Genomic DNA, 27,064 nt, shown 5'->3' with positions numbered 1-27,064 from the left:
TCTTTGCGAATTTAAAGCATTGCATTGCATTGCTAGGGTTGCCCTATTTAGAGTCTTACTTCATTCCAAGCCTTACTTATAATGCTTGTACTGTTTCTTCTGATTTTTGTTACTCCCAAATTTTATAAAGCATTTCTTGAGGACTGGTGGATGGATTTACGTGAAATTTTCAGGAAATATGTGTTGTAACATAAACTTGGGCTACCTGAGTTGAAATTAGATAAAAAAAATAGTTTCTTTTATGGACCATTTTCTATACATGTATTCAAAATGCAATTTTTTTTAATGATTTTAAGAACAGCAGGGGATATTGATGCTCTTAGGGATTAAAGATTTTGATAGATCATAACGCTTTTTTGCTATTTTTTGTTTCCCGTTACTCGGAGAACCTAAAAAATAACCCCACTTTTTCTTTGAAATGAATAATGTTTATAAGAAATCTTATTCAAATGCCAGATATAAAATCTATTTTTAATCTCTACAAACTTTTTTTTCCAAGATGTAAATTATTTTTCACTTTATAAGCTGTCAGTTCCATTGGCATCATGGATTCCTGGATTTCCATGTGGATGACCCGGATTAAACTACCCGAGTGTGCAGATTTTTTCTGTCTTGAAATATTTGCACATTTTTGTCTTTAAAATAATATGTGGTAAGACCCCAGAACATTAACTAGCAATATTGTAAAATACTGCCATGTCAGTTATAGTGTTAACATCAAAACACTTGAGGATAGACATTGAAAAGGCCAGGTACAATTTGCTGTAGACATCTGGAAAAAAAAAGATTTGATTGAAATTTTAGTTAGAAGCAGAATTTCAATTCATTGTTTTCTTTGTCGTTCGTGATGAATTTATCGCGGACGTCTGAGAAAACATGACATTGAAATTCTGGGTCTTACTAGAGTTTTCAAAGACGTCCGCACTGGATTGTTCCCATCTATTTCATATCCATCATCAAATGTTTTGACTGAAGCAGATAAAACTTAATTGTGCAGCATATTTCCAGATTTGCAAATTTCAAGTCGAAGAGATTTTTCTTTTACTCTTAATTTTATAATAACCTTATAATTTGTATTAAAGGTGTATAGACACAGATTTGAAGTTAATATTTTCTCAAATTTTCTGTATAATATTACGATTTATATATTGCAAGAGCATTTCACAAGAAAATGAAATAAAAATCTTATTTCATCTCGAAGTTATTGAAATTTCCAATATCTGGTCGGGTTTGATTGACACGTTCTTGCACTTTCACAAATCAAACTTTATTCTTAATACTTGGAAAAGTGGCAATTTGTTGTACATTAATGAAAAATATAAAACTATAATCTAGAAAATTCAGAGTAAAATGTTCGAAATGAAAACGCTCTCACAGTGCTGTGTCTATGCACCTTTAAAGGTAAAAAATATATATATACATGTATTGTGTGTCCTCATTACTGGAACACACTTGCATCTCTCCATGCATACAATGTCATATATAAAGATGGAGATCTCTTTGTTGCTTTGCATGGAGTTCGTCTAGTTGTCATTATTCTTACTGCATTTCTTTTAACCACTTTTTAGTCCTCTAATGATGCACTTCCATAGCTATACATCATTGTGGCTCTCTTGCATTTCTGAGATTTATAAAGAGTGTAGATCAAAGAATGCAACAAGAATCACTTCGACGTATTTCAGTATGGCAACTCCCACGATTAATAACTTAAATAAACATCTTTGAAACACATTTTTAAAAACAAGAAAAAATCACAACAATGATGTATATATGTCGCAGAAAAATAAAATGGAGATAGAATATTTACAAGTCAATTAGTAATATTATGCTTAGACAGTTGACAGTTTTGAAAATCGAGTGTTAGTTATATAGAGATCTGTTCTGTGCTTTGATTCTGCCACTTTTCTTAACCGACAGCTTTTTGGTTATCTGTTAAAAATAAAGAATAAATAACAAATAAATAAGTAAATAGAAGAAAATAAATACTCAGATGCTGAGAAAATTAAGAATATTATATAATTATACCGGGTATCAACCAATTTTAGAACGTAACTGTCATATTAAAGTGACTTTACAAAGTGTTCAGTACCTCATTTAAAATTTCATCTCCAACTTCACTGTTTGCCACAAAGGACATCTGAAAAGATAACTTAAGTTTTTAGCTATTTAATTATAATACAGAAGCTATATACTTAAGTTTGTCGGAGTGATAAACATGTAATGTACAACAGAACAAACCTTGTCCTGTGAGCTGTGTGTTATTGTAGATTGTTTGGGAGATTTTCTTGTTATTATTTCGATGACCTGTTAAAACAAAGCATCCAATCACATGGGAAATGATGTAACAGAAATCTATGGCACGCCAAATTCACAAAAATGAGATAATCATAGTTTCACAATTGATAAACTAGGTTTTTCGACTGTAAACTATAGTTTACAAACCGTAAACTATAGTTAACGATTCGTTAAGTATAGTTTTCATCTGTATATATTTAACGGTTGTTAACTATAGTTTCCGAATGTGAATTTAAGTTTATCTGTCGGTAATAAAGCGTTAACAATAGATTTTGTTGATAAACATAGATTCACGTTTGTAAACTATAACAGTTAAGAGTTGTTAATCATAGTTTCACAATTTGGGAAACTATATTTATCAGATCGTTTACTATACCTAAGAGTTGTAAACCATATCAGATAATCTATATTTTGCAATCGCAAATGATTGTTTTCGGTGTTAAGTAAAACATAGATTATCGCGTTAACTCTGGTTTACAGATGTGAAATATAGATTAACGTTGTTAACTATAGTTTATGGTTTGTAAACTATAGTTTACAACCGATAAACCTAGTTTATCGATTGTGAAACTACGATTATCTCATTTTTGTGAATTTGGCGTGCCATAGAAATCATATTTTAATTCAAGCAATTTTGATAAGAAAAACATACAACAATTTTTTTTTTTTTTAACAGTTTATAAATGTTTTTTTTTTCTTCTAATTTTAAAAACATTCGAATGGGACGTTCAACATGGCGCCCGTGTAGGATTAAAACCCCATTGGAACGCAAAAGACTGTTTCTCTGGATTTCGAAAAAGAGTAGGCTCTCTTGGGGCTGTGAGGGAAACTGATCTTTCAAAAATCAGTTAATAAGGTTAACCCTAGATGGTACAAACTAGAAGAAGTCGAACAAACGTTAAATAAACTAAATTTTCCGCCGATATATGGCTGAATTATTACCGATTCAGCGTTAAACAATAGTTAATCAATCATATCAGAGCACCAGGATTGATATGCATAATTCTTTTTTCTTACCTTTTTATTGAAAATGCAGTTTGATAAAAATATGAAAAATCCCTGAAAAAAGAAGAATGAGGTTTAATTACTTAAAAACTAAAAACTGAATCATACAGTTCATAGACGTACCAGGTATTAGATGGATTAAAAAAAAAAATCAATGCAATTTTTTTTTTAATTCAATGAAATATAATCCATATTTTACAAACCTGTAGAGAATTAAGGATTGCAAATATGTACTGAAATATGATAACATTTTCACTGATGGAGAGGAAGCCGAATAACCACGTGATTCCCATAACCGGAAGTAATGTCGATATACTGCGGATACCCATTCTACAATTAATAGGGGAGAGAATAATATGACATGACGCATATTGTTCAATGCACTGCATGCCCTATTATTTGTTAGAATTATTGAGAAAAATACCCACACTGCTTTCCTTCTGATGGTGACTGTGGAAGCCAGCTGCGTTGAATACATTGTAACAACCAACGTAATTACGATGATAAAATTAATCTGTAAAAAGGAAATGTAAGTTACAGTTAAAATTTAACATTGAAAAAAAAACCTCTTCAACAACTCGTTTAAGTAAATTCATCTATGACACCACAGGCACTTGTTTTGGAAATTAATATTTAACCCATAGTACAATAATAACAAACTATGAAACAAGCCATTGATAAACAAGTTGATGAAACAAGAATATTAACAGCCCTATTTAAAATCACCATTTCATAAATTCTATTGTCAATGCAATGACATTGTCTGTAAATATAATTTTTCAATAGGTCGAAGGCTGGCTGACATTTTTTATAAAAATTGTATTCTAATTGTCAATGCAATGACATTTCTTTTGTTTCAATTGACTAAATATAATCTTTCAATTATAAAAGATTTTAAAGCAACTCTTACCATTTTGTTATGCAAATTATTTCCCTCAAATGAAACAATTTACTTTTCATGAGGAGATTCTTCTCGTTTTAATGAAATACTATATAGATATAACAAACTCGCAAAAGTGAGATATCTATCTCGTACAAATGAGTTTACTAAAACTCGTAATAATAAGATTATAATCGGTATAACAAGAAAAATACTTCATTATAACGGACTCCTTAGTCATTATAATACCCTGGTTTCAATGAGATGAAGTGGTTAAAACGAAACAACTTAGAAGTTAAACTGATTAAAGTGATAAAACAAATTCGTAATACAACTAACTAGTTATAGCCAATATATTTCCATTTCTAATTTTTTTCTCTGTGATAATTCTTTAAAAGTTAACCTGTTTAAATGAGATAACTGACTTGTTGAAATTGAATACACGGTACTGGAAGTCCTCATGTGATTTAAATCTATTAATCTACATTTTTAAAGTCTAAATCTATAATTTTATTTCACAATGAAATGGAAATATAAGGAATCACTGTCTAGAATATATAAATCAACGATAGTGGGAAACATAGGATAATTTTTGCATAACAGCCAACAGGCTTTATGCAAATTATCGTTTCTCACTTTTTCATCCAAACCTGTTTAAATGAGATAACTGACTTGTTGAAATTGAATACACGGTACTCAATACTAGTATTTAGAATACTATAAATGCTATTAATAAACTCTTTAATAACGTTAATACTTTTTCATCCCTAGGCATACGTATTGAATATATTGCTTCTTAACCATGGGGCTATGGCCTTGCGATTCCCTGACAATTTCTTTGCCAAACTCTTTTTTCTAATTCATCCTTCAGTTTATTAGACCTTTTCATGTCTGATGGGACACAATTCATGAATCAATTTATTTTAATCTTCAGTGACTTTACACAGTATAATAATTTGGTCCTCTGTGTACCATTGCTAAAAAATATACAGTACTTTCGCACAAAAATACACAAAGTTGAAAAAAAGTGGACATTAATATTTTTTGCTTTGGAAATAGAAGAATATAAGCCAATTAACTTATTTTTAATATGTTTGTTAACTAATTGGCTTCAATGATTTAATGTCTAGAGTAATGAAAAAAGATCGTTAGTTAAAAGAAAATTACAGAGCCTCGGTCATTAGGACACGTAAATATTGACATAACATCCTAAGATGCTCTGTTTTGTTTTTAACAATTTTATGGATGATCATTAGGTCGAATAATTTGCTTCATTGTCATTGATAAAATGACGATTTCTTAAGATACAGGATGACGCAAGATAAAAAAAAAAGACCGCTACAGTTCTTTTGTGACATTAACAAGGGAAAAAATCTCAAATCTATTGGATAATTCCGATATAACAAATTCAAATGAGAGGCTAGATCACATACACGTTCGTAGGTTTATGATGTTAATGGCTTGCAAGTGCCCACTCCCGATTTCAATATTTCATTGCCATATTTAACTCTTTTCATAGCTTATGATGAACTTCATTATCTCGTGTCCATTCACTAAAAGGAACTAACAAAGTAATGGTTTCCTGGAGAACAGCGATGATGATCCTCTTATTGGTTCGGACATCGTTCTGTGCTGATGCTAGACTTCTGGAACAGAGACTTTTGTCTAACTACAGCAGTATCATCAAACCACGACGTGACCAGACTCAGTCGGTGCTGGTCAATCTCACCTTTACCATGAACTCACTAAGGACAGTCGAAGAACGCTATCAATATATCACCTTCATGGGATGGTTCATTGTCACGTGGTACGACGACTTCCTGTCCTGGGATGAAAAAGAGTTTGTAGGACTGAGATCGGTTAATATTCCATACACCAAAGTCTGGGTCCCCGACATCAGCCTGTACTTCTCAGAGACGAACACACATGACCTGGGCGTGAATCCGTTTGTCTCCGTTTACTCTAGCGGCTTGGTTGTATGGTATCCCGGTGACCAGTACACGATTGAGTGTCTGCTAGATATCCAGAAGTTTCCTTTTGATAAGCAGTCATGTGAATTACGTATCGCTGCCTGGCAGACAACCGACTGGATGCAAAAACTTGTTCCCAAAAGGAGACTAAATGAAATGAAACAGATATCAGAAAATGGCGAATGGGAGTTTATCAAGACCGATTTGAAGTCTGTTTTTGTTCGAGAATTCAACGTGACGGAAGTAAGGTACACCATATTTCTCAGAAGACGCCCTCTATATGCTATGATGAGTACAGTTTTCCCGGTAGTGCTACTGGCCATACTCAGTTCTTTATCTTACGGTCTTCCAGTAACTTCCGGTGAAAGAATGACATATTGTTTGACAGTCCTGCTAGCTTTTACTGTATTTCTGACCCTATTTGAAGAAAACATGCCAAGGAAATCTACAAACATTCCTTACTTGTCATTGTATCTCTGCGTTCATTTGATCTCCAGTGTTATTTCTATATTTTTATCAGTCATCGTCATCAGAAGTCATCACGTGATGATCAAGACACTAGAGATGTTCACAGTTCAAAAAGAGATCACCATTCCAAATGATTATGAAAATAAAGCATTCGAAAACACGTCACCAAACAGGAATAAATCTTCTACAGTTCATCCTCATGATAAGAATTTGAACGTGGAGACAAAGAACATCGGGACAAATGGAAATATAAACAAACAAGAAGTTAAGGAAGATGTTGATGACAAAAAACCAACGTACGAAAAAGAAATCTTTGACGATGACTTCATAGGAGACGGAAGTCGTACATTTCCTTCCTGTTGTGATCAGATTTTGGGACAAAAATTTATGTATAGCAGGTTGGACAAAATTATGCTCAAAATAAGTGTTGCCTTCACACTTTTAAGTACAGTGGGACTAGGGTTGTTGTTTTGCCTCTGATTTGAAAAAAGAACACTGACGAAAACATCGCTTCTTTTCTTCCTTTTTTATCAAATATTATGAAGTATTCGAGATTTTTTTTTACTTTGAAGTTTAATCATAATTATAACCTTGCATGATTTGAAAAAAAGTCCGAATGCCTATGAAATAATGGAGGGATATATTTGACAAAGAAATTATAAATGTAGTAGAACTGTGCTTTTCGCCATCAGTTTGGATTTGATTGTGAGTATTTTTCTGTTTTGCAAATGCAATTCATGAATTGAAAGTATTGAAAACCATTGGTATTGAACGCTTGGTATTGAAAACTTGTACGTAAGTACTGACTTTTTTGCCTTGTTCTGGAAAAATACATTTGTGCTATAACTTTAAAATTTTGTGACAGTTTATTTATATACGTATTAATTATTATTTAATTTATTTATATATGTATTAATTATTATTTAATCATTCGTGTTCAAAAGAAATAAGGAATATTTTACTCACCAATACAATAAATGCAACAGGAGCAAGAAATCCATACAGAGCACCACTGTCAAACGACAGCCAGCATCTGGTTCAGAGAAAATTCAGAATTAGATTATTTTGCATAATTTTGAAAGCTTCGAATATGAAAGTAACAAGTAAACAACTTAGACCTGAACTTTTGACAGAGGATGTTTACTCCTCCATAGGGACCTGATCCCATCTCTGAAAATTCCAAAGTCCGTGTTAATGTCCCGATCACAGAATTGTATTAAATTGTTTATATGTTTATAGATTTTTTTTAGATCGATCACTGTTCATTATCTATTTCATTATAGAATCATAGAAGACATTTAGCCGATGGTAAGGAACAACAAGGCTCTTACTATCAGCAAGCTATAATCGAGGCATGCTAAAGAAGTTTAAAATCTGATGAACAAAGGTAACCTGAATTGCTAATTAAAACCTTTTCCAGCATACTTTCTAACAAGTCTATAAATGAAATTCGTAATTCACAAGTAATTTTCATATTAAAGTTTAAGAGAATAAAGGAAAGCGGCTGAATGAAAGGTAAAAAAATTAAGAACGTTTGCAAACTTTACATCGCATCTTAGATTCTCGTATTTTGAGTCACAGTATCCTTTCTTATTCTCTGCAATCGTACCAGCTGGACAAGTTTTCATATTAAAGTTTAAGAGAATAAAAGAAAAAAAGTGGAATGAAAGGTAAAAATTTAAAATGTTTGAAAACTGAACACCACATCTTCGATTCCTACATTGGGAGAACACAATGTCCTTTTATATTCTCTGCAATTGTACAAGCTGTGACACGTTCTAAGACATCACGTTTTCAGTATTAGTTCTGCTTGATGCATAAACCAAGAATATATACATTTCCAAATTAAACAGATGTTTCAGTATTCATTATGAAGTATATAAATAATGTTTCTGATAGAATTCAAGAAGCAGTTTTAACTTACTCTTCAGGTACGAAAAATCTGAGATGAGAAGAACATGGTTTTAACAATTCTTTAAAAATTCACTGCTTTGCATATTTACATAGAGAGTTTGTCTGCCATACATTCAGGAATAGTGAGAAAGATTTACAGAGATTTTATGTATTTTGAAGTAGAACCATGCTTTTGAGATAGTATCAGTGATAGAGTACATGGATTTAATAATGCATTATTATAGAGAATATGAAAAGAATTTGATTTATAAGATGAAATGGTTTGGTACAGAAAAGTGTACTTTTAATTTTATGCCTAATTTCGGCATGGACTTTATCTATAAAAAAAACTTGGAAACAACCGGTTTAGTAAAGGTATCATTGCTCATTTCTAGCAATTCTAAGATTTTTTGTCATCCAAATGTTCCAGATTTAAATTTTTTAATGAATGTATGATCAAATTAATAACACTAAGGCGTCCGTGGATCGCCCTAAATTCAGAAGACATATAGAGTATAGCAGAGGCCTCTAGTTTTCAATTTCTCTGCTATATATCTATGGATTAAATCGGATTTTTTGAAGCTCTGATCCATTTGATAGGGATAATCGCCATCCATCCCGATCAGGACACAAAGGATTCAAATTTTATAAATGTAGGTTAAGTGCTCATTATGATAATAAACAGAGTTTGCATATGAAAAATGACCAATATATTCTTAATTCTCTAAACTTTTTTTATTTCAAGTAGTCATACTTGGTCATAAAATCAAATTTGAGACATTATGGCTATAGCCTAACGAATATTATACATTTATTGCATGATAGTGAGGGAAATATGAAGACTTATTCAGCCAAGAAAATCATATTCCCCGAGGGCTTCGCCCGAGGGGAATATGATATTTCTTGGCTGAATAAGTCTTCATATTTCCCTCACTATCATGCAATGAATTGTATTATACCGAAACAAGCAAAACCTTTGAAATAAACATAAACTTTCAAATTCGGTCTCATTCATTTTCAAATCAAATTTGAGACATTATGGCTAATATGCCTATGACGAATATTAGAATCTGTGTGTAATATAGAGGTATAATAATAGAATCTGTTAATATAGTGGTTGGATTCTCCTATTATTAATCATTATAATTCATTTCTAGATTAAAGAATTTTCTCCCAATAAATTTTTATGTACCATATCTGTTTTTAAATACTCACATATTTTTAGGATGGTAGTTAGATGGGTACGTCAGACCTAATGTTATGCCAGTTATAACAGCGGGAAGACCTGCAAAAAAACCCAGGCACCTGTTATTCAAACTCTCATTTTACAACCTGCTTTTTTCTCTAGAATATGTGTTTTGAACTATGAATGCTTTTAATAACAAAGGAGAGAAAGCAGTTTCAAAACAAGCATGAAAAATCAGGATGAAATTCAATGAATTCGTATTTCTGGAGTTTTGATGTTCTTTCAACCATGCGTATCGGTGGTACGTATGGTTATAGATGAAAGCAATGGGGGTGAATCACTTACATATAATGCTTCTCATAATTTCGGAAAATCCATTGACATTCTATGTCAACACGTGAGCAAAGCATTTTTTGTTACTTATGTCAGATTTACTATTAATAAAAGGTATTTAGCACAGCAGTAGTATGAGATATATGCCTAGTACTGTTACCATCAAAGAAGTGGAAGCCTCTTTCTGTTCTTAGAGGCAAGACTGTGATATTTGTTTTGAATATTATTACCCTGCAATGTTCGAATATATTTGCTTAAAAGAATATATGCCTTTGAAAAATAATCTTTATGGATCATAATTAACAGAGTTTATGTCAAACTCCTACAAAATCAATTAGCAAACCAAACATCAAGTGTATTTCTTGGGAGAGTAAAGGTATATCCAGAAAGCTCTAAAGTATTATCAGGAATTGAAGGCTTAAACTGTATTATGGCGTTTACTATACCCCCAAATACTGAATTGGTAGCTTTTTCAATTTTCAAAATTGTTCCAGGTAAATTACTATAGGTAATTAAATGGAATCATTTCTACTAGAAATCTAAAAATAAGAAAGTTATAATTTCAAAAGTACATATTTATACAAAATGTTTTGTTCCCAGAAGTATCATATATATTTTAAGAAAGTTTTTTATTCCATCTAACTAATTTCAGAATGCTCACAATATCTTGTGCATATTATTGCAATTTTTTTTTGTTTTTTTGTTTTTTAATCGGTTAAATTAAAAAAAAGCCATTAAAAATCTTAATGCTTTTTGATCTCAAACAAATCATTTTTTTAAAAAAAACTAAAATCCCACCATTTTAAAAACCATGGTCCTCCTATTTGTATATGCTTGATCTTTTCTTCTATTTTTAATAATTGAGTAAATCAAACTGCTAACTTGCTAAAGCATGAAACAAGAAAATGTCTATTAGCTTATATAGTTTCCAGTATTTTAACATTTATATATTCATGTTCAAGAAATGTGTCCTGCATACAAACAGCAAAGATATTACTACAGCTGACAAAAATTCGTTAATTGTGGCAAGCTAGTAGATAAGTGTCTGCATGTGAAAATTGTATTTTAAGAGGAAATGAAATATTTTTTTTATACTACATTTATAATTAGAGATATTCTTTGGTCTTTTAAGATAATGCCAGAAATAATTTTCGTATTAGTGCAAGTGGAAAAAGTTAAAACATTCTTGCAATGCATTAACTCAGCCATATACAAGTTTTATTTACCGCTTCATAGATGGTAAAAAGTACATTTAGGTCAGTAGTTCAGATCGTGAATACGATACTACAATTCTCAGATAGCATCAACATTCTCAAAAATTGATGAGCACTCACCGTAAGCAATAAGAAGGAATAGCGTCTTCCTGGATTTTGATGTAAATCTGTTGGCACTGAGAAAGGATATCTTAACAAGGGTCACGTGGACAAAATAGTATATCCCGATGTCCAACATGAGGCAGAAGACAACTAGGAATAAGTACTGCAGAAACACTGTGATGATTAAACACGTGACCTGAAAAAGGTGATTACAAACAGGTATTGTACCAAGTTCTTTGATGAACAAACTAGTTTTGTGAAAAAGAATTAGTGAAAAGTATTACGAGAAACAACTTTTAAAATATTTAGAGATGTCGAGGAAGAGAGAAATTGCTTTTCCAGACGTACAAGTCAAAGAAAAATATATATGTATCCTGCAAAAAAATTGAATAAATAAAATGAAAAAGGGAATAGATGCGTTTTTTACAAAAAGATAGGTGGAGTGCCCTTTTGGGTCTAAAAGAAGGCTCTAGCAAGAAGCGACGAATTTTTCTATAGGCTAGTTAACATGTTTACAATATACAGGTGACAATTCGACATGGGGTGCTCGCTCCTCCAAGGCGCCTGATTCCACCTTTGATATTCAAGAAGTCCGAGTATGCTCTACTTCTGATTTTATTGTTTGATTGGTTTTTTGAACTAGAATACTGTTCATTATCTCCATATATGTAATAGTATAAATAATTTTATTTAAAACTATAGATTTTATTTAAAAAACCTACAAATAAAAAAAAAATAGGGAGTTTAGAATCGTACATGTCACCTAGGGTATAGGTCCATAAACCTCTTTATAAATTATTAAGATTACAAACTGTATTCAAGCTCAAAAGTACATTTAAACAGAAGAATACAGTAGAGAAGGGATTAGGAGGAGTGGATATATTCCCTGCAGGTCTGTCACACCCTCTGTGTCCTCCTTGATATGGAAATAACGAAACACTCCTTAGACAATTCATTGTGTAAATACTGGTATAACATTTGTATAAATAATGTCAATATCTCATTTGACTTAAGAATGTATACAGGGAACTTTTCGCCCCTGTTTTGTCGCCCCTTTCATCCTACCCTCTTTGGGAGAATATAAAAGGGGGCGAATTCAAAGAATATACAGCATAACCTTTTCAACAAAATTATGACTGTTTTGAAAGTGTGAAAGGGCGAAAATAACCCTGTATACAGTCTTGAGTCAAAAATGTGAATTTCGTAAAATTTCATGATTTCAGATTATAAAGATTCCCTATTTGATTAACATCTCTTCTCAAATATGTTGTTTTACAGTATCATGTGGCTTTCTCCTTCACTGCTGTTCACATTTTCGTGAGGAGTAAAGCAAGAACACTGGGCGACAGACAGCATTATAAATGTGTCATTTAAATAGAAAGCCTGAGAAGCGTATTTTTTTCGTTTTTGCTTGGATGGAATCTTGTTTATAAATACACAATGTATTTATCAACTACGTAACGCGTGCATTTTGCATGAAGGTATGTTGAGTGAGAAATGCGGGAAGAGTATTATATAATTATTTCTGTAACTAACAAAACAATGAGTAACAGCGGTTACATTTGTTTACAATTAAACAGAAGTAAACAAGGATTGCTATTGTCTTTAATTGTCATGAAATCATAGATTACTAAGAGCAGTGGACTGTATTTGACAGGGCAGTATTTCATTTGGTGTGGCAAAGAACATTCACAACATTCCAGGATGAGGTATCTCTTTGCATTAATACTGTACAGTTTATTCAAAGTGGAGTAATAAAAACGGACTAAAAGCATTCTTGTACAGGTAGATTGCCACAAAACGGTTTGATTACACAAGTTATCAATGACTGAGAACACATGCTAGACGTGTACCAAAATACCTTATTTTCTGTCCTTTCCACCCCGGCAACAAACAGGGTGTAGGCCAGGGCGATACTCAAACATAGATGAATAACCAATAAGTTCATGTCAGATCGGATAAATCTGTATGTAAAAAGACAATATTGGCATGATTTATATGTTAAAATGAAAATGTATACGTTTTCGTCTGAGTGAAATTGGTGCTTAAACTTTTCCCAGATGGTTAGAGTGATATGCTGTAATTACAAGAACATATGCTCAAAACGCTTCGACTAATCTGTCGGAGTGGATTTCAGGAGAATGTCATTTTTTATGTAATTAACAGAAAGTCGCACAAACCTCCAAAGCACTAGAAAAATCACAATGGTGATGATACAGAAAAAGACAGAGACACAACAACCAATCAGTGATATCCACTTCAGGGCCTCTGGTTCCTCTATTTCCTAAACAATGCAGACAAACAATTAGGCTTTAAGAACAGCGGTATACAAACTCCCTCGACATTCGACATCTTGATCATTATCAAAAAACACAGATTTATTTCATTGTTTGTAAATATCAGACTTTCTTCTAGGCGGAAACAAAAAGTTATTTCAGTGAAAAAGTATTTTTTGGCTGTTACAATTTATTATTGTTGATTGTGTCTAGCATTCGTTTGGTGTAATACAGAAAACCAGATGGCATCGATTTAATTGAGGTTTTGTATTCTTTATAAATACATATCACAGATTCTTATTTATGCTGTCTGTGTTAAAGAAAGTAAATTAACAACGACAATTAAAATGTTTGTCAGAAGTACACCAGACAAATTTTGGATGCAACAAATCTATTTATAAATCAATTATGATGCAATGCAGATTGAAAAAGAATCACATATAGATAAGCTGATGTATTTCACTGTAATCATAAAACAGAGTTGTTCTATGTCTTTATATTTTAATATACTAACCGATTGGTATGGTCTCACGAGTACTGCAAAATTAGTCAGATGGTCACACAAGCAATGTGTTACGTTCTCTCCAGATCTGGTTGTTAAGCAACCTTCTTTGGACCAATGGCTTCCTCTCCTGTATAATGAAGATATAACTTAACATAATATTTTCTTACAATCTTAACTATCTAATTGAAACAATAAAAGCTAATTTAAAAATTTAATCATTTTTACATAAATTTCATTTTTTAATTTCTTAAAACCAAACTCATCCTTTGCAACGATTGGCATATTTTATCAAGCTAGAGAATCCTAAACTACCTACGTTTTATTTGTATTCCAGTACACACATTCAGTATTAGCTTTTTTCATATCCTGTCAAATAATTAAACAAAAACGGTATCAATTTCATAAATACTAACTTTATAAAACACATTTAGAGTTTGTTCAGATTGTGGTCTCACGAGTAAGCTACAAATTTTACAAAACGTAAGAGGTTTTATTTTGTATGATGAATATTTTATATAATATTATTGTATATAATAATATATATTATAATTATTTTATATGATATTATTATTATATATTATTATTATTATTATATATAATATTATTATATCATCTCCCAAACTGTTTTGTTTACGTGTTTAGGATGGGTAAAACTCAGAAGCAGTCCTGGTTTGAGGTTAAAGTGTTGTTTCTCTCCATTTAGAGACAATGCTAGGACGTCAGAAACAACAGAATCATCCACCTCAGGTTTACTGTAGAAAAGAAAAAAGTAACTTAGAAACGATATTTGTTTTATATTTTTATGAAATCGGTTAAAAATTATGAAACCCTTTTAAGAATCAAAATTTCTACTTCAAATAATATAAACTTATATTTTAGTTTTAATATACTCAGACAATATTGTGTTTTTAGTTATAATTATTGTTGATTTATCTATAATTATATTTATAATATATATTTAATTTAAAAATCATAAGTAAATTAATTCATAAACCTTTTCATGTTAGATAGACCTACATTGAAGTCACACCTCCAGAGAGAATTTCTGATATTGACTTGAATTTAGTAGCCACGTAACTGAAATCTACAATGAAACCAATCTCATGAAGTAAGTTGTTACTTAATATACAAATGTCAACATTGATTGAATTGAGATTTTATAAAATACAATTGCAGATGAGATTATTGCCTTGCTTTTACCTGATTGGTTGATTTGTGGTTGTGGCGGGAGAACTAAATGTGTCCTGGCGGTCTCCTCTTCTTCCGGAAAATGAATGCTTTTGTCCCTAGCCTCCCTGGCCACTGTCATAACTAGAACATTGATTAATTAGTTAATTACGAGTTTTCATTAAGGTAAAAACCTACACCGAATGTTCACTTCAGTAATAATATGGAACACTTCAATATATCTGGATTTATTTTTGCCAAAACCAGTTCGTTATTGAATATATTGACAGAGTTTTATCCTGGATAAAATTAATTATTATAACTTTAATTAGCATCCTGATTTTAAAAATCTCCTTTCCCAAATTAGGGGAAAAAATGTAGACATGTTGCTTTCTTGCAACGAAGACCGAAAAAATTAAACTATTTCTTCATGGAATGCTTTAAATTGAATATAAAAAATGTCTCGGTTTTCGTCTATTATTGCACACATGATCTGTACTTAAATATTATTAACCCTGTGGTTCAGAATGTACACTACAAATTTCTCACCAAAATTCTCTGTAGTGAACGTTACGTTTTCGTGTAGCGTGACCGTCTTTGCCACCACATTGCCGAACGTCGATACAGCCTGTAGAATCTTATTAACGCTGGATTCAACCTCAAAACAGAAGATGACTGTTTACTCTTTTTCTCTTGTTAACAACTGTTTTGTAAAATTAATGCATCGAATATAAATATTTTGCAAGAAATCAATTTATTGTCAAAAAGTTCTGATATAAGAATAGCCAAAAATGGTTTTAAAGGGAAAACTTTTTAAGAAATCAACGCTAATTTGTTTAAACATATTAAACTGACTTATTAAACAGACCAATGGTACATCTAACAGAAAAAAAGGCTAGCTGAGTTCATATCAAATGGAATGATTCATGAAATGTCAAAGATACGTTAGTTTGGCATGAGAAAGCTACACCTAGAAAACATCAAGTTGAATAAGCCCAAAGACAACCATTCGATAATGAGATTAGGATGGGAGGATCAACATGAAAGAAGAGGTGTTTACGCCTTGAAATTGCATTTGATAAAAGCATTACGAAGATTTAGCTGAAACCAAAATAAAAGATAAAAAAAAAGAGAAGAAAAAGAGAAGAAACAAAAACAAAGACCCCCGAAAGTCAAAATTATTTAAATGGCAATATGATGAAGAAAGTCTGAGAAATAGTTGATTTAGTTTTAATTCGCTCAGTTTCAGGAGGATTGTTTTTCGTGAACCTGATCGCTTCTAAATCTGTTAAATGTGCATTAGTTTCAGATGGTAATATCTTGCATAATTTTCCTCCCTCTTCATTTCTCATGCACGGGCTTACCGTCTCACTTCACAATATCTTAAAGAAACTATTCTGACAAAAAACCTTAACTTTTATCAAATCTAATTCTCAGGGAAAATTTTTCTCAGCCTAAAGTTCATAATTTATAGCATATTATAGTTTTAAATTTACGAGGAAAATCCTACTGAAGATTTATTGGTGATAAATATTGTTGAAGTTTTTACAGTAAATAAATCTTTTGTAAGTGCAGCTTCATAAACTGAAATACATTTGGTAATTTGGTATTAACTTAAGAAGAATGAAGAGCGATTACGGAAACACATACAAAGTGCGCATTCAAATTAAATAAATTTTGAAGGCAGATTGAAAACGTAAAGTATTTTAACCGTATTAAATGTTTCTTTAAGTTTCCCTTTTATTAAACCTGAGTAAAAGAACGCTAGAATTTTCCTTAGGAGTAAATTAACAATGGATATGATAAGTTATAATGACTTTTAACTTATATAAGTTAAATTAGAAAACCTTATTGCTCTACATCTTTCACATTTCTTATTGCTACACATCAAACTGACTGAAGCTGCACCTTACCGGCGTGGATTTGTTCTGCCAGGCAGTGGTCCGATTGGTAGACAATAAGTGATCCACCATTGTCACAAACGTCTAGTGAGAAAAATACCCAAAAGTTATCATACTATCGAATGCAGTAAACATAAAAAGTAAAAGAAAGTTATATTGGTGTCTACCTGGTGTTTATTTATTAACAAAAAGGGGTACCATAGGTACAATAATACAAGCCTCGGTTTAGTAATGTTGATTTATTAAAAAATTTAATAGTAAGGTGGTACCTCGGGATGTAAGGTCACATTTGAGGCGTCTGCCAGGTTGGCCATTTTATGTATAATGTCCACTGTTCTGTCCAAACTTTCGGCGTTTGATATACCGTCCCTGACGACAGCGGCTATTTTTGGTAACGCCGTCTTAATCACGTGATGAATGTCACTAGGTTCTGTTCCTTCAGCAAGAAGGTTAATCTGTAATAACAATTTTAATCATAAATCAACATTTTCTAATAAAAATGACATTTATTTCTGTATATATTACATACACACGTTTAAATAGAATTATATATAAGAAGCAGTATACTCACCTCAGCTCCCACTTCGTTGATTTTGTCCATTTCACAGTTTGGTTTCTGGATCTGGACCAGTTTGCATTCATTCTCTGGAATCTCTAATTATTTTTAAATAAAATGTGTTAATCTGAAGTGTGTTGTTTAGTTAAAAACCTACAAATATCTAAAATAATGAATGAAAAGCTAGCTTACCTGTGACTTGTACGGTTGCCAATGACCTTTGACATTGTTCGAATCCACAGGTATAAGTAGCTGTATGTATCGATAAGGCCTGGCCAACACTGTAAGTCCATTTACTTGTGGCATTGTGTGATTCTAAGTCAAAAAATAATATTTCAATTTTTAGTGCATTGAATGATAATTTTTAAAATTATTTTTATATGACATTTTTCCTACAAGAAAACGTAACATGTTTGAGTTAAAAAGTAAAGTTACCAATGGTTTTGTTGAAGAATATAACATCATTTTTGCACCATACTATATGACCACTCGACGGGATATCATCTGATGGTGTGAAACAAATCAACTGGAAAGAGTTATTCCATGGAACTATATTTTCCTGCGGAGCAACATAAAATTTCGGAATTGCTGTCACAGGAGATGGATTGATGGTTGTTTCTAAATAAATAATGAACATAATTCAATGAATGATCGAAGAAAAATTATGTTTTTCCTTAGAACTGTTGAAAATTAAGATTCATAATAAATAATATTATTTCATATTGTGTCTGTCTATTGTAAGTTACCAGTGTTGGGTTCACAGATGACGCCGACATCCTCCGCATGCGTACAGTCGTTGATACCCCACATGGTATGAGAACAGTCTACAATTGACGTTTCATTCCCGATGCAAGAGACTTCATCGAGCCAAATGCTTCCAATGCCATTCCCAAACTTAGAAAATTTTCTAACTGAAGCATTTTCTCTGAAATTAGTTGTATATTTTAGATTATTTCAACTTTACAAGATTGCGAAAATGTTTATTTGGATGAATACAAATATTGTAAGAAATTAAATAATTCATAGACTCAGTTAGTATGTCTTTGGCGGTAAAAGAAAATGGGGAAAAACGAAACTAAGATTTTTGATTTGTCGATATGTTTTATACAAACAAGACAATCAAATTATATGAATTTTAAATTAGTCACAAGGAATATTTTTGGTATTAATGCTTCGCCCATATCTTTACAGCACCAGAAAGAAAAAATGACATGGAAACTGTACCTCGTTGCTCCGATCATGTGACATATAACCCCGGCTTCTCTGTCCGTCCATTTATCATCACAAATAGTGCCCCAGACGCCGGAATGGTAGATTTCAACCCGCCCTTCATAGGGACTTTTACCGTCCATTAACCGGACTGTTTCGTCCAGTACATTGCCTAAATTGGTTTGATCAAATGATATGTTACAATCAAACTAGCATTTACAACGGACAAAACATTTAACTTCCATATGACCTTATGATAAGGCAAATTATTGAATTAATACAACTACAATATCAGTAACACAAATCAAGAAATAAAGAAGTTCTTAACATCGAAGTAATAGAGAATTCCCTGATTGAATAAGGTGATTTAAAGACAGACTTTGAGGGACAAGAGCACACACATAACCATTTATAATATTCTGCTATCTATGAAATAAAATGAATCCAATCAAATTGTTTACAAATCAAAGAGGAATTCTTACTTTCTTGGGAGACAGATGTAGAGGGAAAAACAGCGGATATCAACAGGAAGCAAATGATCATACTGGAGCCGATGTATTTAACATAAACCTGAAAAGACAAGTTATTTGTTAATAATAAAAAAGATTTCTGTCTCTCAGCAATATCTGCTTGTTTGTACAAAAACATAATATCAAAGGTTTCGTTTTTGAAATATTTACGAAGCAAGCAATTATCAACTTATTAGAAGTACGTAAGTGTATGTTTGTAACTTTTTATAAATATGCATCTTTGTTCCTTAGGTAAATGCACTAATGGTGTATGAAATTTCAAATATTCACCATAAAATGATTTTTTTATAATTCAGGAATGCAAAATAACACAATTTTAACGAGAAAATATATTAGGTTGTTGTTAGTTGAAAAAGTAATCCTTACATCTCTCTCTTTATTTTTCATGAGAACACATTGGAATACAATTTATCTCCTTCAAATGCACTGATTGTAATCAAAAACACACACATTTTAACTTCATGTCGAGGAGGTAGGCGATGTGAACAGATTTTAAAAAGAAAGTCAACACGGTTCCTTGTCCCTATAAAAGTCACTAGATGTTATTATATATTAACGGAGGACTATGGATAGGGATCAAAATTTCTGAAAGAGAAGTGCGAAACTGAACTTAAGTCAATTAAACACGCCATACCAAGATCATAATAACCAATTTTTTTGAGATTAGTTTACTTTTATATAGTGGTACCATTCTGTCTTTATACACGTCAGCAAAATTCTTTTCAACTCTACCCCAAATGTCCATGCTTGATTAAAAACGAATTAACAGGTTTGCCCTGGTATACAAAATAAGAAGCCATTCCTTTCAGGAACTAAGTATTTAATGGAAAATCTGAATTACTGTGTCAGATGAATTCTTACCTCCTGGTTCTTGCAGTATGATACTAATTAAACACATTCAAATTATGAAAGGTATCCGGGATAAAACAAATACAACATGCAGAGCTAGGAACACCTTGATGTTCAGATAAGTGAGATAACAGCTAGCTTTGATTAATAATGGAAGATAACCTGAGCAAGGTGTTTGTAAATGATAAAGAAGTTATCTGGGATTAGATATATAGTTTCCTGAAACACAAACAATATATTTTATAATCGATCTAATTAAAAAACATTTTTTTTAAATAAAAAAAAAGGTTTAAAGTACTGGTGCATTTACAAACTTTTTCAGAAATACCAAATATAAAGTATAAAATGCTTTTAAAAATATGGTATTAACAAGAAAAAACACCCTTCGTTTATGTATCTTTTTACTTAGATTATTTACGAAACTTAAGCCAAAAAATTAGCTACTGTTTAAAAGTTTGATATATTTCCATCTCTACAGAAAAATATTTTAAAGCCTAAAACGATTACTCTAAATAGTTGAATCTTTTTAGAAATACTTCAGTCAGGAAGTTTGTGGCCAAAACCGTTAACTTTGAACAAACTGTAGTTATATTAGTAAATAAAAATTACTCTGGAACATTTTTATTAACTAAACTAATTTTAATCACGAGATTATTATTTTTTAAATAATATTTTTGAAGACACACGAAAAGTATAAATTAAAGTATTTAAAATCACACTCCTAGTTTATGGTCTTAAATTAAGCCATGCATGAATATTGTAAAGATATACTGAAATCATCATAGTGTACTTACCCAAACTGAAACACTTTATATAACTATGAAGTAAAAGTTAAGAAAAGGGAAAATCACAAAAATTTACAGAATATCGTTAATCTGAATTCTACAGATCCAAAAGAAATATCCAATCAAAAAGAAGCTCCCCAAAAATAACTATGAGTTAGATCAATCCTCGAAAATATAAGTAATCACATTGTCATACAAATATCTACTACACAGTTCCGTAAACGCCACTCGACGTAAGCTGACATTGCTATATACCGTTCTCTGAAGTGGTTCTTTATAAACCTGCACTTGCCGATCCCCCCAGTTTTGTTCCAACAGCACATGGTGGAATTTTTTGGCGAGGAATACTGGTGTTTCTTGATCAATACATGATGTAAATGCTTTGGATTTTTCATTATATTAATCAATTAATTAATTAAATAAATTTACTACCAACTTGTTTTTTTTTTCAGAAAGAGAACATATGCATGTAATGTCATATAAATTCGACCTTTCTGTGATTTTTAATCATGAATTTTGATCTCAATACAAACTAATTTGTATGACTGTCGATGCATCATGAGAGTTACTAGAAAGTTCGAAAAGTTCGTGGACTTGTGTTATATCTTTTTTATTTGACGTCATATGTTACCAAAATTTGGTAGAAATATTTTAACAATAAGCCCAAATGCTTTGTATATTGTTTTTTTTTTTTAAATATCCCGATTAATTTAAAACTTATCCAGGCTTTAAAAATGCAAAAATCGGATAGCGGAGCAGGTCAAAATTAAGTAAGTAACAGACACTACACTAAACTGTAAAATGGAGAAAAATGAAAAACAACCCAAAAATTCAAATTAAGAATTGTTACATCGATTTGTATTCAAAATTATGGCTTAATATTTTGCTTCGTTGAAAAGAAATCAACTTGAGAAGATAGTTAGTCCTCATTGAAAACGACAAAAACGATGACGTTTTAGAACATCACGGAGCAGCAGATAACGATGCAGTTTTGTGTTTTACTCAGAAAAAATCCTGATCAAACTCTGAAAATGTTGGAGGAATCAAGAACATATGTAACAGGCGAGTCGTGCATCTGTGTACAAAAAGTACAGGCAGTATTTGAGTGACAGACACTCTGTATCGAATGAGGACAATATGTGAAGAAACGGTTATAACTGTTAAAATCTGAACAAAAACTTTAAAAAAGTAGGAACGTCAAGGAAAGACATAGACGAGTTGATTATCCTGTGAAAGCAGAGTTAAGTAATAAAAGAAATTAAAACCTTAACAAAGGAAATTATACAACCAGAGCAATTCTTAAAAAAAATTTCAAGTATTAGAAAAAGGATTTAATGAGTGGGCATTGTATTATACTGTGTGAAAGGTATCGGGATAGTATATTAATAGGGCCATTTCACCAAAAATTCTTCCCGGAAGACTGAGTTGCGATCTAAGAGCGTGGCTTGATCGCTGAAGATCGCACGAAGTCGAAGGTTGACCGCGAAGTGGTCACGCCTCGGTCTCCTGTGGTCGCTCAAAGTCGAAGAATGGTCTTCCTGAAAAATAGATCGCAGCTCAGTTTTTTGACATGTCAAAAAACTGAGCCTCGACTTAAAAGTCGCAAAGAGAGCGTCGAAACAGCGAATACAGTCGAGGAAAAGACGTATTGATCGAGGGGCAATTGAGGCTAGAGCGGGGATGAGCGAGGCTAAGTCTTCTTGAGCGAAAACTGATCGAGCACACGGTCGTGCTGCTCGATCAATTCTCAACACTCGCTCGATCCATGCGATGTAGCCTAGATCCGCTGCGATCAAGAACCGCTTCGTGCGACCTGCTCCCGATTTTCCTTAGACCAGTGCGCTCACTGTTTGCGAAATGGACTCGATTTGATTATGATCAGAGGATTGAGGTGCGATCTATGTGCGTTTAAGGTTCAACCACTAAAGATCATTTCTCGCTTAAGTTGCGACTTACCTTCGCCTAATCCGATTAAGCCACGCCTACTGAAAACCGTGCAGATAGGGCGCAAGCTCATGCGATGATCATTACACGATTAGCTTTTGAACACATCTGAGTTAATTATGCCGAGGGCGGGAAAACCAAGGCTGCAGCTGGCCCCAGGAAAAGAAAAGTTGCCCCACCAAGGGACCCATCCCCTCAGGATTCTCCCACCGCTATTGAGGCTGAAGTCGAGGGGATCCCAGGTGAAATAACGGAGGATAAGTTGAAATAACGGAGTTTCTCCATTCTCCAGGAATCATACTGTGTTCTAAATCTTCCATGTCCATATCTGCATTCTGGAGTGCTGGGTACCTCATTCTCATTATGTTATGCAGGCAAACACAAGCTTCCACAATTAATCTGCAGTTGTCTGGATTCTGTTGTAGAGTTGTCATCAAACACCTGAAACGTGAGGACAGGATTCCAAACGCATTCTCAACCACGCGCCTTCCTCTGGAAATTCTGTAGTTACAGATGGTTTCTTCCTTGGTTAAACCTCTCCTAGTGTATGGCTTCTTAAGGTAGGGTTTTAAGGCAAAAGCATCATCACCCAGGATAAAGAATGGTACATCAACGTCATCATTGGTCATAGGTTCAGCTGCTGGCAGATGAACTGAACAATCAACAATGCATTCTTGCAGCTCACTGGCGTTGAATATCTGAGCATCAGATTGGTGTCCCAAACCACCAACATCGATCCACAGGAATTTGGCATTCGCATCCACCAGAGCCCAGAAGGACGATGGAGCAAAACTTCTTGTAATTATAGTACAGAGATCCAGAACTTGCTGGTTTTCTGATGGCCACGTGCTTACCATCTAGAGCCCCAATTGCATGTGGTACATTCCATCTTCTCTCGAATTCATCAGCAATGGCCTTCCATTCAGCAGCTGAGGTTGGACAGGGTATAACTTCATTCTTGTACTCATCCACAATAGCTTGACACACAAGTGGAATGAATGTAGCTATCGTATGGCGCGATACTCTGAAGTCATAAGAAAGGCTTGGATAATCTATGCCAGTTGCAAGGTGTCTTAAGGTGACGGTCAACTTCACCCCTGCTTCTAGAGCAATGGCTCTTCTATAGTTAGTGTCCATCTTTTCAATCCTGGGGCCAACCCTGGTCAACAGTTCGTCGAACATCTCCGGTGGCATACGCAGATAGTTCCGATAGGAAGCTTCATCTCCAAGCCTCAGTTCTTTCATGAGGGAGGTATACTGGCCATAATGATCTCTTTGACGTTCTCGTAACCACGGAACAACCCAATATTTCTTTTTAGTATATTTTTTTCCTCTCATCTTCAAGATCGTCAGCATGATCATAGAGTCTTGCTGTAGTTTCAGGGCATGATGTTGCAATAGCATTGCATGATGTAAAGCGATAGGATCCATGCTTCTTTCAGGGTGGTCAAAACTGATGATCGCCCACTGATCGCTGGGTCTTTTTATACGATAGCAATAGGTCGCATGTAAATCTGAACGACCAGGGCAAATTTGGCGTAACTCGGACGAGAAGTAGTTGAGAAAAGAACTAGAATTGAGCGTATAGATCGAGGCTAGAACGTTTGTATCGTATCTAAATCGTATTGATCGAGTGTTTATTGCAACTCGTACGCGCCGAAATCGGCCAAAGTCGAGTACTGGTCGGCAGAGGTCGCACACTTTCGAAGATAGGTCGTCGAGAGGTCGATGCTACATGGTAGACTGATCGAACACAACGATCCTTGATCGTGTTAAGATCGGATGGAAAGGCGCAGGTAGAGCGTGCAAAGAGCGTCCATAGAGCGTGTAGGACGCACCAAGAACGTTTACAACGAAAGTTATACGAGATGACATCGAACGTAGAGCGCAGAGAGAAAATAAATGTCTAGGTCGCACGGATTTTTCACGCGACTACGTAAAAACAGAGGTGCGACCATGGTCGCGCGTGGTTGCATGCGATTTTTCCAGATCGTACTTGGTGAAATGGACACATTAAGAAATTCTTGACGCTTTGTTTTGACGTTACATTGCCGTTAAGTGTGCATCGCGGGTACAAAACATGTAAATTTTAAAATGAAGTAAATTGATTTCTGTTAAATCGAATGGAATGAAATTTCACATATCAACAAAATAGATATTCTTACATATTATATTGGGCTTATTTTAAAATTCTAGTAATGCCTAGGTCACATTTCCCGGCCGGTAGCCGTAGACCGGTGGTAATCGGTGGTAATCCGTGGTGTTAACGATGCCCCAACATCGGTACACATCGGTCTAGTAGTCCTTAAAGTATCAGTCACATTATCCAGCGATGTGCATACGATGGGCAACCAATGCATTATATGAGAAAAATGGCGTGGTTGCCGGCCGGACTTACAAAGGTCCAGCGATGCATTGCTAATCATAAAACGATGTTCCAGGATAATCGGCCGATGTATATTACATCGTTCATACATTGTTGAATATCGTTCGTACATCGGTCGACTACGGGCCAATGTTTGGTCGAACATCGACCGATGATCGGTCGTTATCTGTTGAACACCACTAGACTCCCCGATGACCTCAGATTCAACGGATATTGGACGATGCTCGGCCATACATCGGCCGATCCGTGAAAGATATTTTAATGATGGGTTACCGATGAAGAGCGATGTGAGGCATCGTTTGAGACATCGCTGAATTTTAACTACGAATTATTTCCTACCGATGACCCCACCGATTCGCAAAAAAAAGACTCAGTCACCGTCCGATCACTAGTGATGCCCGGCCGGCAACCACGCCATTTTCATCAGAAAACGCATCGGTTTCTCATCGTATACCCCATCGTTGGATAATGTGACTTATACTTAAGTAATATAACGAAGATTGATATCGTCCACGAACTTTTCGAACAACCCTCGTGGTTTACGACTTTTTCTCTGATTCGATCATTGGACAGATATCTGTAATAATATTTTTTATCAGACTTGCGTGTAGTCTCAGCGGGAAATTCCAAATGATCTTGTTTGATATACAGTTGAGAATTAAAAATCTATAGAAATCTTTAGATTTTCATGGTTATCTTTAGTTCTACATGAACATTAATATTTCATGTATTTTTTTTTTTAGATTAAGCATATTTAAATCAATATAAATTATAAAAATATTTCAATTTGTTTAAACATGTAAACAAAACATAAGTAAAGTCATCCCTAAACTATTGTGGTTAATTTCGGATGTATCATATGTTGCCTAATAACTGTCAATATCTAATGTTCAATAATTGTTTTTAACATTTTTTGAATTTTGAAGGGGTTCGTACAATCTCATAAAGCTTTCTAAATTTTCAAACGTCAGTAACATCAAAACGTGTTATTTTTCTACTCTATATACAGCCATTTTTCATCATACATTAAAAATAGGCTTTTAAAAGACCTAGCATCTGTACCGGGCTCCTAATTTGTAAATGTTTTATGGATTTTTGAACCTGAGTGCAGTTTGTCCGCATATATTTCATTTTCAATAAAAATAGAAGTCGGACATTTTCCTATCTTGTGATTTGTCATCAACAAAATTGCTTTGTAAAGGATAACTCTGATTCTTCACAAAAGCACTCTGAAGTTCATAATTAAAGGATGCAGTAGCTCCTCATTGATAAAATGTATGTAATCTTCGAAGACCAGGTTTTCCAACAAACTGTTGGAATTCCGACAGCTACAACTGTTGGAATTTCGATGGCTGTTAGCTGGGGATGATTGCTAATTCTAGGCACCTGATCCCATCTATGGACTTTTCAGGGGCCAGTGTTTTATGCCCCCCACACGCAGACTTGTATTGTTGAGAGATTTTTTGAGATCGATCACTGTTCTGTACCTTCCCCTTTTCATTTCTTTGAAAGAAAAGACAATCCCAATTTACAGAATATAGTTGTTTTATTTTTTTTTTTAGTTATTAACGCCAAATTGATAAATTGTTCGTTAAATGACTTACTAACTG

At 33.3% G+C, this 27,064-nt stretch overlaps 1 protein-coding gene across 3 annotated transcripts; it reads right to left on the bottom strand.

The window, feature by feature from the left end:
- Positions 1-1,718: 1,718 nt before the first annotated feature.
- Positions 1,719-21,373, bottom strand: LOC134234815 (adhesion G protein-coupled receptor B1-like). Of its 3 annotated transcripts, none has more exons than XM_062716858.1 (26): positions 21,134-21,373; positions 19,443-19,530; positions 18,976-19,132; positions 18,498-18,676; positions 18,187-18,369; positions 17,944-18,066; positions 17,767-17,849; positions 17,465-17,650; positions 17,208-17,279; positions 15,844-15,952; positions 15,328-15,438; positions 15,145-15,211; positions 14,762-14,879; positions 14,444-14,493; positions 14,137-14,254; positions 13,527-13,630; positions 13,208-13,310; positions 11,365-11,542; positions 9,727-9,796; positions 7,585-7,651; positions 3,729-3,814; positions 3,504-3,630; positions 3,313-3,354; positions 2,239-2,304; positions 2,090-2,137; positions 1,719-1,929 (listed from the first exon to the last, which is right to left on the bottom strand). In XM_062716858.1, the coding sequence occupies exons 2-26, from the start codon at positions 19,501-19,503 to the stop codon at positions 1,861-1,863; spliced, it is 2,577 nt and encodes an 858-aa protein (XP_062572842.1). In that variant the 5' UTR covers positions 19,504-19,530; positions 21,134-21,373; the 3' UTR covers positions 1,719-1,860. The 3 variants fall into 3 exon arrangements, with proteins under 3 accessions (XP_062572842.1, XP_062572843.1, XP_062572841.1); XM_062716859.1 differs by lacking the exon at positions 21,134-21,373 and adding an exon at positions 20,352-20,515; XM_062716857.1 differs by lacking the exon at positions 21,134-21,373 and adding an exon at positions 19,857-20,334.
- Between the last annotated feature and the right edge of the window lie 5,691 nt (positions 21,374-27,064).

This window comes from Saccostrea cucullata, unplaced genomic scaffold (assembly GCF_032062105.1).
Source record: "Saccostrea cucullata isolate Sc308-1 unplaced genomic scaffold, CSIRO_AGI_Scuc_v1 ctg179, whole genome shotgun sequence".
Classification (NCBI taxonomy): Eukaryota; Metazoa; Mollusca; class Bivalvia; order Ostreida; family Ostreidae; genus Saccostrea; species Saccostrea cuccullata.
Note: the sequence above shows the minus strand (reverse complement) of the source record. Positions and strands in the feature narration are given on the sequence as shown.

What these genes read in the sequence shown, in the direction of transcription:
- LOC134234815 (XM_062716857.1), bottom strand. Translation starts at nt 19,877, where the DNA reads ATGAAAAATAAAGAGAGAGAT. An exon ending in CACATGATCGGAGCAACGAG is followed by an intron (nt 18,677 to 18,975) that starts GTACAGTTTCCA and finishes AACTAATTTCAG; the next exon opens with AGAAAATGCTTCAGTTAGAA. An exon ending in GGCAACCGTACAAGTCACAG is followed by an intron (nt 17,850 to 17,943) that starts GTAAGCTAGCTT and finishes AAAAATAATTAG; the next exon opens with AGATTCCAGAGAATGAATGC.